The following is a 13,322-nucleotide window of genomic DNA, read 5'->3' as shown; positions in this document are numbered from 1 at the left end:
GTGAAGATGGGATTTATGTAACTACAAATTACATGGTCATGACCACCAGATCCCAAGGATAAACGGTTAATATGAAACTTTAAAATTAATGTACTGATCACTACAGTAGCTACCTACATTTAGACACAGTAATACAGACTACATATAACTGCCCCTTGGACCCTTTGTAAGGACTCCATGGCTTCCTGGCTTGGAAGTTACTGGCTGACCTGAGAACTCTGGGGATGCTTCACATGAGGTTAAAAGCAGCACTAAAAGAAGACCATACACATGTTGTCCCTCCTCCCAGCTCAAATGCCTTCCAACAGCTCTAAGCAATAGCTTGGAACACATTCATACACACCACTCAAGCCTGCTGAGTGTGCCACGGCAGTCGTTCCCGAAGAGCAATATTCCACCAGATTCAGAGGAAAAGACTTGTTTTTTTTTCTCTCTTTTTCAAGCAAAATAAATACAGATGAGTTACTATCCTATCACAGAAGACCAGAGAAAATGCAGTGGATGATTTTTAATCCTACTAGTATTGAACAGACTAATTTAGATATGAATAAAGAAATGGAACTTCAAGTACAGTGATGCATCTGCTGTGTTTCCTGATTCAAAAACTGGGAACAAGAAAGGTAAAATCAGTACTGATGGTGGTGGCTGAACAGCTTTCCACCCTACACTCTCTCTCACAGGTATTACTCCTTATTCCATTTCCACCCTTTGAACCTTTCTCAACTTCCTTCAAAGGAGACATTTAAGAGATTGGGAGAGGGGTCAAAATATTTTGAAAACCTAGGTCAAGGTAAACTACATTTTCACAGCACAAGCATATTCGGAGTTGTCTTGCGTTTGTGATCCAGAAACTTGGTGTAAGAATTACCCACACTGGACTGGACCCACAGTCCATACTCTAATATTCTGCAACCAGAGATTTACCAAAGCGACAGGCTCTAAAATGACATGTTTGCTCTTAAACATTAAGCTGAAAGAGGTAGCATATACCCTAGGAACTCATTTACACATATTCTGAAATCTATAAAGACTTTTCTAGTACTCACATTTTCAGGTAAACGATTTCCTTGCTTAGAGTTTATTTCATAAATTTTGCCTACAGTTTATTTTGTATAATTACAGTCTTCTACTATTTTGAAAATCATACATTTAAAGGAAAATAACTCCATCCCAATTTTCAATGAGGGAAACATTAGACATTCAAATGCATTCCTTTGAGTTAATGTAAAATTCTAGAAATGATGGGGGAGGGGTCTTATGGGAAGCAATATGGTAGAGTAGAAATGCCAGTAAAAAAGAAGTTAAAATACAAGTGGTTTAATCTCAGCGCTACTACTTGCCATCTAAAATCTGTACAAAACAATTTCTCCACCTCTATCTCTTACATAGAATAAGGATAAAATGCCTGCAATGCTTACCTCTTAATAATTGTAAATATTTAACAAGATAACGAGGCAAAACTTTCTGAAAACTATAAAGCGCTATACAAAGGGAACAATTATCCACTATGATGATAAAAAATTGCATCCACATACTAAAATAGAAGGCTTAACATATGTATGAACTACAACCACTAGAGAGCTACAGAATAGGACATAGATTGAAAAGTTGTAACAAAGATTGTAGGGTTCTTGCTTAGAACAGATACACACAAGACAAACCGGCACCATAAACATAAATAAATGCCCATGATTTTTAGGAACACCTGGCACTCAACCCCTACATTTTTTTTTTAAATTCAGTTTTATTGAAATACATTCACATACCATAAAATCATCCATGGTGTACAATCAACTGTTCACAGTACGATCATATAGTTATGCACTCATCACCACAATCTATTTCTGAACATTTTCCTTACATCAGAATCAGAATAAGAGTGAAAAAATAAAAGTAAAAAAAAAGAACACCCAAACCATCCCCCCCATCCCACCCCATTTGTCATTTAGTTTTTATCCCCATTTTTCTACTCCTCCATCCATACATTAGATAAAGGGAGTGTGATCTACAAGGTTTTCACAATCACACTGTCACCCCCTGTAATCTACATTATTATATAATCGTCTTCAGGAGTCCAGACTACTGTCAACCCCTACATTTTGTCAAGGAGGGGAAAAAAATCATGTTTATACAAATGAATAATGAAATATGCATAGTAAATTGCAATTTTTAAAAACAACAATTTTAGTATATGCACATATTTGGGTGTCTCCTATAGACCATATCGATTCACTGTGCTTTTTTTTTTTTTTAAATCTTCATTTTATTGAGATATATTCACATACCATGCAGTCATACAAAACAAATCGTACATTCGATTGTTCACAGTACCATTACGTAGTTCTACATTTATCACCTAAATCAATCCCTGACACCTTCATTAGCACACACACAAAAATAACAAGAAAAATAATTAAAGTAAAAAAGAGCAATTGAAGTAAAAAAGAACACTGGGTACCTTTGTCTGTTTGTTTGTTTGTTTCCTTCCCCTATTTTTCTACTCATCCATCCATAAACTAGACAAAGGGGAGTGTGGTCCTTATGGTTTTCCCAATCCCATTGTCACCCCTCATAAGCTACATTTTTATACAATTGTCTTCGAGATTCATGGGTTTTGGGTTGTAGTTTGATAGTTTCAGGTATCTACCACCAGCTACCCCCCCATTCTTTAGAACCTTAAAAAGGGTTGTCTAAAGTGTGCGTAAAAGTGCCCACCAGAGTGACCTCTCGGCCTCTCGGCTCCTTTTGGAATCTCTCTGCTACTGAAGCTTATTTCATTTCCTTTCACATCCCCCTTTTGGTCAAGAAGATGTTCTCCGTCCCACGATGCCAGGTCTACATTCCTCCCCGGGAGTCATATTCCACGTTGCCAGGGAGATTCACTCCCCTGGGTGTCTGATCCCACGTAGGGGGGAGGGCAGTGATTTCACCTTTCAAGTTGGCTTAGCTAGAGAGACAGGGCCACATCTGAGCAACAAAGAGGCATTTGGGAGGAGGCTCTTAGGCACAATTATAGGGAGGCCTAGCCTCTCCTTTGCAGCAACAGTCTTCCCAAGGGTAAAACCTACGGTAGAGGGCTAAACCCATCAAACCACCAGTTCCCTATGTCTGTGGTCATGTTAGCAACCATTGGGGTGGGGTAGGCGAATAACCCTGCATTCTCCACAGGCTCCTCAAGGGGGCACTACATCTTTCTTTCCTTTTTTTTTTAACCTTTTCTTCCTTTTTAAATCAACTGCATGGAAAAAAAAATTAAAAAAAAAAACACAAAAAAACAAAAAAGAAAAACATACAGTAAAAGAACATTTCAAAGAGACCATAACAAGGGAGTAAGAAAAAGACAACTAACCTAAGATAATTGCTTTACTTCTAACCTGTTCCTACTTTACCCCAAGAAAGTTACATAATATAGCAACATTTCTGTGAACTTGTTCCTACTATATCCATCAGAAATTAACAGACCATAATCATTCCTGGGCATCCCCAGAAAGTTAAATAGCATATCTGTTCTTCTTGGATTACTGTTTCCCCTTCCTTAATTACTCTCTATCGCTAGTTCCACTACATTCTACATTATAAACCATTCGTTTTACATTTTTCAAAGTTCACATTAGTGGTAGCATATAATATTTCTCTTTCTGTGCCTGGCTTATTTCACTCAGCATTATGTCTTCAAGGTTCATCCATGTTGTCATATGTTTCACGAGGTCGTTCCTTCTTACTGCCGTGTAGTATTCCACCGTGTGTATATACCACATTTTATTTATCCACTCATCTGTTGAAGGGCATTTGGGTTGTTTCCATCTCTTGGCAATTGTGAATAATGCTGCTATGAACATTGGGGTGCAGATATCTGTTCGTGTCACTGCTTCCCGATCTTCCGGGTATATACTGAGAAGTGCAATCGCTGGATCGAATGGTAACTTTATTTCTAGTTTTCTAAGGAACTGTCAGACTGACTTCCAGAGTGGCTGAACCATTATACAGTCCCACCAACAATGAATAAGAGTTCCAATTTCTCCACATACCCTCCAGCATTTGTAGTTTCCTGTTTGTTTAATGGCAGCCATTCTAACCGGTGTTAGATGGTATCTCATTGTGGTCTTAATTTCCATCTCTCTAACAGGTAGGGAAGCTGAACATTTTTTCATGTGTTTCTTGGCCATTTGTATTTCCTCTTCAGAGAATTGTCTTTTCATATCTTTTGCCCATTTTATAATTGGGCTGTCTGTACTATTGTCATTGAGTTGTAGGATTTCTTTATATATGCAAGATATCAGTCTTTTGTCAGATACATGGTTTCCAAAAATTTTTTCCCATTGAGTTGGCTGCCTCTTTACCTTTTTGAGAAATTCCTTTGAGGTGCAGAAACTTCTAAGCTTGAGGAGTTCCCATTTATCTATTTTTTCTTTTGTTGCTTGTGCTTTGGGTGTAAAGTCTAGGAAGTGGCCGCCTAACACAAGGTCTTGAAGATGTTTTCCTACATTATCTTCTAGGAGTTTTATGGTACTTTCTTTTATATTGAGATCTTTCGTCCATTTTGAGTTAATTTTTGTGTAGTGGGTGAGGTAGGGGTCCTCTTTCATTCTTTTGGATATGGATATCCAACTCTCCCAGCCCCATTTGTTGAAAAGACCATTATGACTCAGTTCAGTGACTTTGGGGGCCTAATCAAAGATCAGTTGGCCATAGATCTGAGGGTCTATCTCTGAATTCTCAATTCGATTCCATTGATCTATATGTCTATCTTTGTGCCAGTACCATGGTGTTTTGACAACTGTGGCTTTATAATAAGCTTCAAAGTCAGGGAGTGTAAGTCCTCCCACTTTGTTTTTCTTTTTTAGAGTGTCTTTAGCAATTCGAGGCATCTTCCGTTTCCAAATAAATTTGATAACTAGCTTTTCCAGGTCTGCAAAGTAGGTTGTTTAAATTTTGATTGGGATTGCATTGAATCTGTAGATGAGTTTGGGTAGAATTGACATCTTAATGACATTTAGCCTTCCTATCCATGAACATGGAATGTTTTTCCATCTTTTAAGGTCCACTTCTATTTCTTTTAGTAGAGTTATGTAGTTTTCTTTGTATAGGTCTTTTACATCTTTGGTTAAGTTTATTCCTAGGTACTTGATTTTTTTAGTTGCTATTGAAAATGGTATCTTTTTCTTGAGTGTCTCTTCAGTTTGTTCATTTCTAGCATATAGAAACATTACTGACTTATAAGCATTAATCTTGTATCCTGCTACTTTGCTAAATTTGTTTATTAGCTCTAGTAGCTGTATCGTCGATTTCTCAGGGTTTTCCAGATATAAGATCATATCATCTGCAAACAATGACAGTTTTACTTCTTCTTTTCCAATTTGGATGCCTTTTATTTCTTTGTCTTGCCGGATTGCCCTGACTAGCACTTCCAGCACAATGTTGAATAACAGTGGTGACAGCGGACATCCTTGTCTTGTTCCTGATCTTAGAGGGAAGGCTTTCAGTCTCTCACCATTGAGTACTATGCTGGCTGTGGGTTTTTCATATATGCTCTTTATCATATTGAGGAAGTTTCCTTCAATTCCTACCTTTTGAAGTGTTTTTATCAAAAAGGGATGTTGGATTTTGGCAAATGCTTTTTCAGCATCTATTGAGATGATCATTTGATTTTTCCCTTTTGAATTTTTACTGTGTTGTAATACATTGATTGATTTTCTTATGTTGAACTATCCTTGCATGACTGGAATGAACCCCACTTGGTCATGGTGTATGATTTTTTTAATGTGTCTTTGGATTTGATTTGCAAGTATTTTGTTGAGGATTTTTGCATCTATATTCATTAGGGAGATTGGCCGGTAGTTTTCCTTTTTTGTAGCATCTTTGCCTGGTTTTGGTATTAGACTGATGTTAGCTTCATAAAATGAGTTAGGTAGTATTCCATTTTCTTCAATGTTTTGAAAGAGTCTGAGTAAGATTGGTGTCAGTTCTTTCTGGAAAGTTTGGTAGAATTCCCCTGTGAAGCCATCTGGCCCTGGGCATTTATTTGTGGGAAGATTTTTGATGACTGATTGGATCTCTTTGCTTGTGATGGGTTGGTTGAGGTCTTCTATTTCTTCTCTGGTCAGTCTAGGTTGTTCATATGTTTCCAGGAAATTGTCCATTTCCTCTACATTATTCAGTTTGTTGCCATACAGTTGTTCATAGTATCCTCTTATAATTTTTTTTAATTTCTTCAGGATCTGCAGTTATGTCACCTTTTTCATTCATTATTTTGTTTATATGGGTCTTCTCTCGTTTTGATTTTGTCAGTCTAGCTAGGGGCTTGTCAATCTTGTTGATCTTCTCAAAGAACAAACTTTTGGTGATATTTATCCTCTATTGTTTTTTTGTTCTCTATGTCATTTATTTCTGCTTTAATCCTTCTTATTTCTTTTCTTCTACTTGGTTAAGGATTGGTTTGCTGTTCATTTTCTAGCTTCTTCAGTTGATCCATTAGTTCTTTGATTTTGGCTCTTTCTTCCTTTTTAATATATGCGTTTAGTGCTATAAATTTCCCCCTCAGCACTGCTTTTGCTGCATCCCATAGGTTTTGGTATGTTGTGTTCTCATTCTCATTCGTCTCTATATATTTAGCAATTTCTCTTGCTATTTCTTCTTTAAACCACTGATTGTTTAGGAATGTGTTGTTTAACCTCCAGTTATTTGTGAATTTTCTAAGTCTCTGATGGTTATTGACTTCTAATTGTATTCCATTATGGTCAGAGAATGTGCTTTGAATAATTTCAATCTTTTAAATTTACTGAAGCTTGTTTTATGTCCCAGCATATGATCTATTCTGGAGAAAGTTCCGTGAGCACTAGAAAAGTATGTGTATCCTGGTGATTTGGGATGTAATGTTCTGTATATGTCTGTTAAATCTAATTCATTTATCAGATTGTTTAGGTCTTCAATTTCCTTATTGGTCCTCTGTCTGGTTGATCTATCTATAGGAGAGAGTGATGTGTTGAAGTCTCCCACAATTATTGTGGAAACATCAATTGCTTCCTTTAGTTTTGCCAGTGTTTCTCTCATGTATTTTGTGGCACCTTGACTGGGTGCACAGACGTTTACGATTGTTATTTCTTCTTGTTGAATTGCCCCTTTTATTAGTATGTAGTGGCCTTCTTTGTCTCTCAAAACATCCCTGCATTTAAAGTCTATTTTATCTGAGATTAATATTGCTACACCTGCTTTCTTTTGGCTGTAGCTTGCATGAAATATTTTTTTCCATCCTTTCACTTTCAATTTCTTTGTGTCCCTGTGTCTAAGATGAGTCTCTTGTATGCAACATATTGATGGTTCATTTTTTTTGATCCATTCTGCGAATCTATATCTTTTAATTGGGGAGTTTAATCCATTTACATTCAACGTTATAACCGTGAAGGCATTTCTTGAATCAGCCATCTTATCCTTTGGTTTATGTTTGTCATATTTTTCCCCTCTGTCTATTAATATCCTTTATTGTACCCATACCGAATCTCTTTAGTACTGAACCTTTCTCCAAGTCTCTCTGTCCTTTCTTTGTTTCTCTGTCTGTAGGGCTCCCTTTAGTATCTCCAGTAGGGCAGGTCTCTTGTTAGCAAATTCTCTCAGCATTTGTTTGTCTGTGAAAAATTTAAGCTCTCCCTCAAATTTGAAGGAGAGCTTTGCTGGATAAAGTATCCTTGGTTAGAAATTTTTCTCACTCAGAATTTTAAATATATTGTGCCACTGCCTTCTCGCCTCCATGGTGGCTGCTGAGTAGTCACTACTTAGTCTTATACTGTTTCCTTTGTATGTGGTGAATTGCTTTTCTCTTGCTGCTTTCAGAACTTGCTCCTTCTCTTCCGTGTTTGACAGTGTGATCAGAATATGTCTCGGAGTGGGTTTATTTGGATTTATTCTATTTGGAGTTCGCTGAGCATTTATGATTTGTGTATTTATGTTGTTTAGAAGATTTGGGAAGTTTTCCCCAACAATTTCTTTGAATACTCTTCCTAGACCTTTACCCTTTTCTTCCCCTTCTGGAACACCAATGAGTCTTATATTCGGACGTTTTATATCATCTATTATATCCCTCAGGTCTGTTTCGATTTTTTCAATTTTTTTCCCCATTGTTTCTTTTATGCTTTCATTTTCCATTCTGTCATCTTCCAGGTCACTGATTCATTGTTCAACTTCCTCTAGTCTTGTACTATGAGTGTCCAGAATCTTTTTAATTTGGTCAACAGTTTCTTTAATTTCCATAAGATCATCTATTTTTTTATTTAGTCTTGCAATGTCTTCTTTATGCTCTTCTAGGGTCTTCTTGATATCCTTTGTATTCTGTACTATGGTCTCATTGTTCATCTTTAGTTCTTTGAGTAGCTGCTCTAGGTGCTGTGTCTCCTTTGATCTTTTGATTTGGGTGCTTGGGCTTGCGTTATCCATATCGTCTGGTTTTTTCATATGCTTTATAATTTTCTGTTGTTTTTGGCCTCTTGGCATTTGCTGAACTTTATAGGGTTCTTTTAGGATGTGTAGACCAATTGAAGTCCTTATCTCTAATTTATCAGATCTACAGGTTCGTGGAGTACACTTTCTCTAACTAACCAGCAGGTGGCATCCACGAGCCACCTGTTCTCCACAAGCCAGTTCTCCCCTGCTTTTCCTTTGTGGTGAGTGGGGGAGTGAGTCTTGTGGGGTCCAATTGGTGTACCAAGCTTGCGTGTGTAGTTGGTGTTGCCCGTCCTGTATATGGGGCGTGTTTCTGGGCAGTCAGGGAGGGGGGTGGCTCTAACAATCAAATCTCCCTGGTGATCCTGGAGTTTTAAAGCTGCTGCAATAGTCTAATCCTTCAGTTCAGTCCTGCCACAGTTTGTCTCTGCCACTGACCCACAAGTCCTTGGTATTGGTGTATGGCTCCTGAGACTTGTGAGTGGGTCCCTCTTCCAGGCCGTGCACCCCCTGTTCCTCTGTTGAGGGATGACTGTGCTATGTCACAGGTGAGTACCGTCCCCCCAGGGCGGTTCTGGGCTGCTGGGCTGTGTAGGGAGGCTCCCAGTCTGCTGAAATGATGGCTGAATGGGGCTTTGTTAATTCACACTGCTCCACCTTCCCAACTTTGGGACAATCAGCTGAGGTTGCAGGGAAGGCTAATGTCCACGCCTAGTTTTGTGGAGTGTGCCTGTTATTTGAAGCACTTCCGTCACACTGGGTTGTCTGGGGCAGCTCTGGGCTATGGGGCTGGCAATGGGCAGGAGTGTTTCCTGTCCACCAGGATGATGGCTGTGAGCAGATACCCCCCTTTTCTTGGGAAGTTGTGGTGTTTAGTAAAATTTCTCAGCCACTGGATTATTGCGTTTTGTCTCAGAGCTCTTTTAGTTCTGCTTTTGTCTTGACCTGCCCAAACTGTAAGTCTTTGAAGCTTTCTGTATTGGGCTTCTTAGAGTAATTGTTTTAGAAAAAGAAAAAAGGATTAAAAAAAGAAAAAAAAAAAAAAAAAAAAGGGCCCTCCTCAGAGATCTAATGGGTTATTGAAGTGCTAAGAGACAAAGCAATTAGGGCCATTAAGGAAAGGTCCACAGGGCAGAGAGATCAGCTTTTCTTCGGGATTTGCATATGAGCCTGAGGGCCTGAGCTCTGCCCTTCCCCTTTCTATGTTCACCAGAACTCCAAAAATCCTCCGCTTTTATTTTGGAGTTTTTCGTGCTGTTTTTTTCTATGTCTGTCTCCTCTCTGCTGGGCTGGCTGCTCTCAGATTCTCTGGTGTCTGGTCTCAGTCTATCTATGGTTGGAGTTTGGATCAGTAGAATGAGTTTCCGATAAGGGCTGCCACTGCAGTTCTCCCTTCTCCTTCCCGGAGCTGACAGCCCCTCCTCCCACGGGACTGAGCCTGGCAGGGAGGGGCGCGGGTCCCCTGGCCGCAAAAACTTACAGATTTCGCTGATCTCAGCAGTTCCACGTTTTCATGAGTGTTGTATGAAGTGTGCCCAAAGTCAGATTGCTCTGTGGTGTCCAGTCCACGTAGTTCCTGGCTTTCTACCTACTTTCCTGGAGGAGTAACTAAAACATACAGCTCACCAGTCCGCCATCTTGTCCCGCCTCCCACATGTGCTTCTGAACGTAATAGATTAAGAAATAATAATTTCCAAGAGGCTGAGGTTATTGAGAATTTATCTGTCTTAAGTAATGTTAAAAATTAGGTCTACTAAGATGTTATCATATTGCATACTATTAATAACATGTTTTTTTCTCTCCCAACATTATACAGCATCATATTTACACTGCGATTTTTAAAGTCATAGTGATAGACTACCAGTGTTATCTACTAATGTCGCCATGCCAGACAAAACCTTAACTAAAAAAAAAATAATATAATCAATCAGAAGAACTATTTTGATTTTGATGTTACTGCAACTGTGAAACTGCCAATTCCAAACTCTGAAAATTCATTAATTGCCATGCAGCAAAAATCTAATTCAATATGAGGCACTTACAAGTCTTAAAATTCACAACTGCTAAAAAATCCACGACAAAACTTTCAAAAAACAAAATATAGCATAATAATAGTAACCCTGGCAGCCTTAATGCCCTCTATTTATGAAATACAGCACAATTTATAAAACACTTTTACATGCTTTATCTTATTTACTCCAATTTGCAAAACAATCCTCTGAGGGCAGATATTATCCCCATTTCATACAGAAACAAACTAAGACACAGAGAAGTGAAAAATTAAAGTCTAGATCTCACAACAAATGAGGGGCAAAGCGGGATTCAGTCTTTGGCTCCTGAAATTCAGCGCTCTTTCCTTCCATTTTACCATCCTGTCTCTAAACAAGGACCATGAAGGCAGTGGGATGTTGATGACTGGGTTTGCAAGATTCCCTTTCAGACACTTTAGGGTCATCTTAGAACACTCAGCTCCTCCTGGTCTCATCAAGACTCCCCCTCACTGCAGGAAACCAAATCCTCACCCCAGTTTGATCTCAGTCCTGCAGATATTCTTTATGTTTTTTCTACCACTTGCACATATAACAGTAACAGCATCGAGACTGTGATGTAGATTATTTCTCATTATCCAAGCTTCTGGACAAAATTAAGGAAAATTAAGATTTTTTGGTGGACGGAAAATACTCCCATTATTCACACAGCACCTGAATTTGCTAGAGAGTTAAAAGATTTGGCCCTGACTTTTGAAACGCTTCCAGAATTAGGGTGTGGGATCCTGAAGTTTTCAGTAGCTTATCTGACAGGGAGAGGCCTCCTCTTTTGCCAAAGTGAACTCTTCTTCTATACAGGGTTGCCAAATTTAGTAATATGTTCTATGCAATATATTCCAGGCAATATTTGGGACACACTCACACTAAAAAAAAAATTCATTGCTTATCTGAAATTCAAATTTAACTGTGTCCTGTATTTCATCTGGCAACCCTACTGACACAATAACACATTCTTAAATTGGTAACAGATTCTCCAACTAATCTGGTGATAGCTCATTAGCAGCTAGTATAGCAATAACAATAACTGACTTCTTCAGTGCTCTTATCACTGAGCCTATAAGCAATTTGTCTAATCTACATAAGCAAAAGTGGAGGCTCAGGAAGGCTGAAGGCTCAGGAAAGTTAGTTAAGAGGTGGGCTTGAGGACCTCTTACTATTGTGCCTGTGCATGGCACTGAATGGCCATTTGGTTTACACCAATGATCACTTCATTCCTGTATTCAGCCTGCTCGGAATATTTACCAAGACTCTGCTACTCGGTTAGGACAATCTCTGTCCATAAAGAATTCTAAGCAGCTTGTTCCTAAGTCAGGTCATTATATACGTCAATTTGTAAAGTAAGGTACAGGTCGACTGTTTAAATTCCCTTCCTCTCTCTTGACTGCTATTATGCCTTAGACGCAACCAGAGTTCTTTATGGTAAAAAAAATAAGTAAGGAGGAAAAGAAAATGAAATTCATTTTTCAGGGACTCATTTGTAAATCATCTCACACTGTCCTGCTGGACTCTGTGGCTTCCTATTACCTCATTCATCAATGGGGTGCACCTGGAATCCCCTAACGCCCCACTTGCTGACAGTACCTCTTGGGCTCCCAGAAAAGGACTGCTCTCAGAGACAGAATAGACTCAGAATGGCACTGTAAGCCTCTGCGTACATTACAGGGTGGGGCTCACTGCAAAGCAGTCTCAGGGGTTTGAACCCTGACTTCCCTGCCCCTTGGCTCACCCAGGCACAGCTGACAGAGGGTTTGGGGTAGTAAGAGTAATTCCAAACCTTATGTGCTGGTGGGCATTTGTGCATGGTTGGGTATGCTGGGTCCTCAGGGTGTGAGGTAAAGGGACCTCTCCAAGCACTTCTGCATTCCTGAAAGAGAGGAGAGGGCAATGGCTTGTGGTAAACAGAGGGGGTAGAGGTCAAACCGTAGGCAGCATGGCCTGGAATCTCTCTTCCTCCCCTTAAAAGCACTGTGATTTGGTGAACGTTAGTAGATTTCACTCGTTTGAGCAACTGGTTTGAGGATTAGCGACGGAACATGTAAGGTGACTCTGAACAGGTACCCGGTAATGGTCGTTGTTAGAAATAATGGGTGTATAGCTATCCTATATACTTAAATCACTCACTTAAAAAAAAATAAAAATAAAAAGCTGCTTATTGTCCAAAAATGAGCTACATGGGAATAACTTTCTATGAATGTATTTGCTTAAATATAATTTCCTTCTTTTAGAATGAGTAAATTGAGAAAGGTACTTCAAGAAGTCCTGTGTGCAGATCCATAAACAATCCAATGGCATTCTTTGGAGTTCAAACTGCTGCTACAGTAGGTTTTAAATCCATTAAAGGATTTTGCATTAAGACTGTGCACCTACGTATCTAGTCAAATTTGGCTGAAATTGTACTGTTATTAAAATGTAGATGAACATACATTATGAGCAGAGTTTTGGTAACCACAATTACTATATATTTTTGTAAAATTCCATTTTATTGAAATATATTCACAATTACTATATTTTAACGATCCCATTCTATCCCTTCAACTGACTTATGAAGGAAAAAATAATTTAAATAAGTCACTTCTTCCACTGTCATTGTGTCAAATATCTCAAATATCCCCAAAACAAAAAAGGTGCATCTCCATTTCCATGTACCTAACAAACTTCGTATTTCTACATAATCATTTTTATTGTGGCACAATGGACTTCTGAGACTATTTAGTTTTTGCCATTTACTAAAGAGCACTGGTTTCAAACTATGTTTGTTAACAGAATAAATATTATTTCTATTTCATTAAGAAAAATTTAAAAGTTGCACCACTTGTGTGAAAGCAGCTTTGAAACTGTCCC

General features: G+C 38.6%; 1 protein-coding gene across 8 annotated transcripts in view; it reads right to left on the bottom strand.

Moving 5' to 3' along the window:
* Positions 1 to 13,322, bottom strand: part of ARID1B (AT-rich interaction domain 1B) — a 510,581-nt gene that overhangs the window by 240,584 nt on the left and 256,675 nt on the right. For 4 of the 8 annotated variants that reach the window (XM_037820312.1, XM_037820294.1, XM_037820340.1 and 1 more), the window contains exon 5: positions 12,256 to 12,345. The exons of the other annotated variants lie outside the window; for them this stretch is intronic. In XM_037820312.1, the coding sequence (XP_037676240.1) occupies positions 12,256 to 12,345 (90 nt within the window). The remainder of the gene's footprint in view (positions 1 to 12,255; positions 12,346 to 13,322) is intronic. 8 annotated transcript variants of the gene reach the window in all.

Source organism: Choloepus didactylus, chromosome 2, assembly GCF_015220235.1.
Source record: "Choloepus didactylus isolate mChoDid1 chromosome 2, mChoDid1.pri, whole genome shotgun sequence".
Lineage (NCBI taxonomy): Eukaryota > Metazoa > Chordata > Mammalia > Pilosa > Megalonychidae > Choloepus > Choloepus didactylus.
The sequence above is the reverse complement of the archived record's forward strand: the minus strand, read 5'-3'. Positions and strand labels throughout refer to the sequence as shown.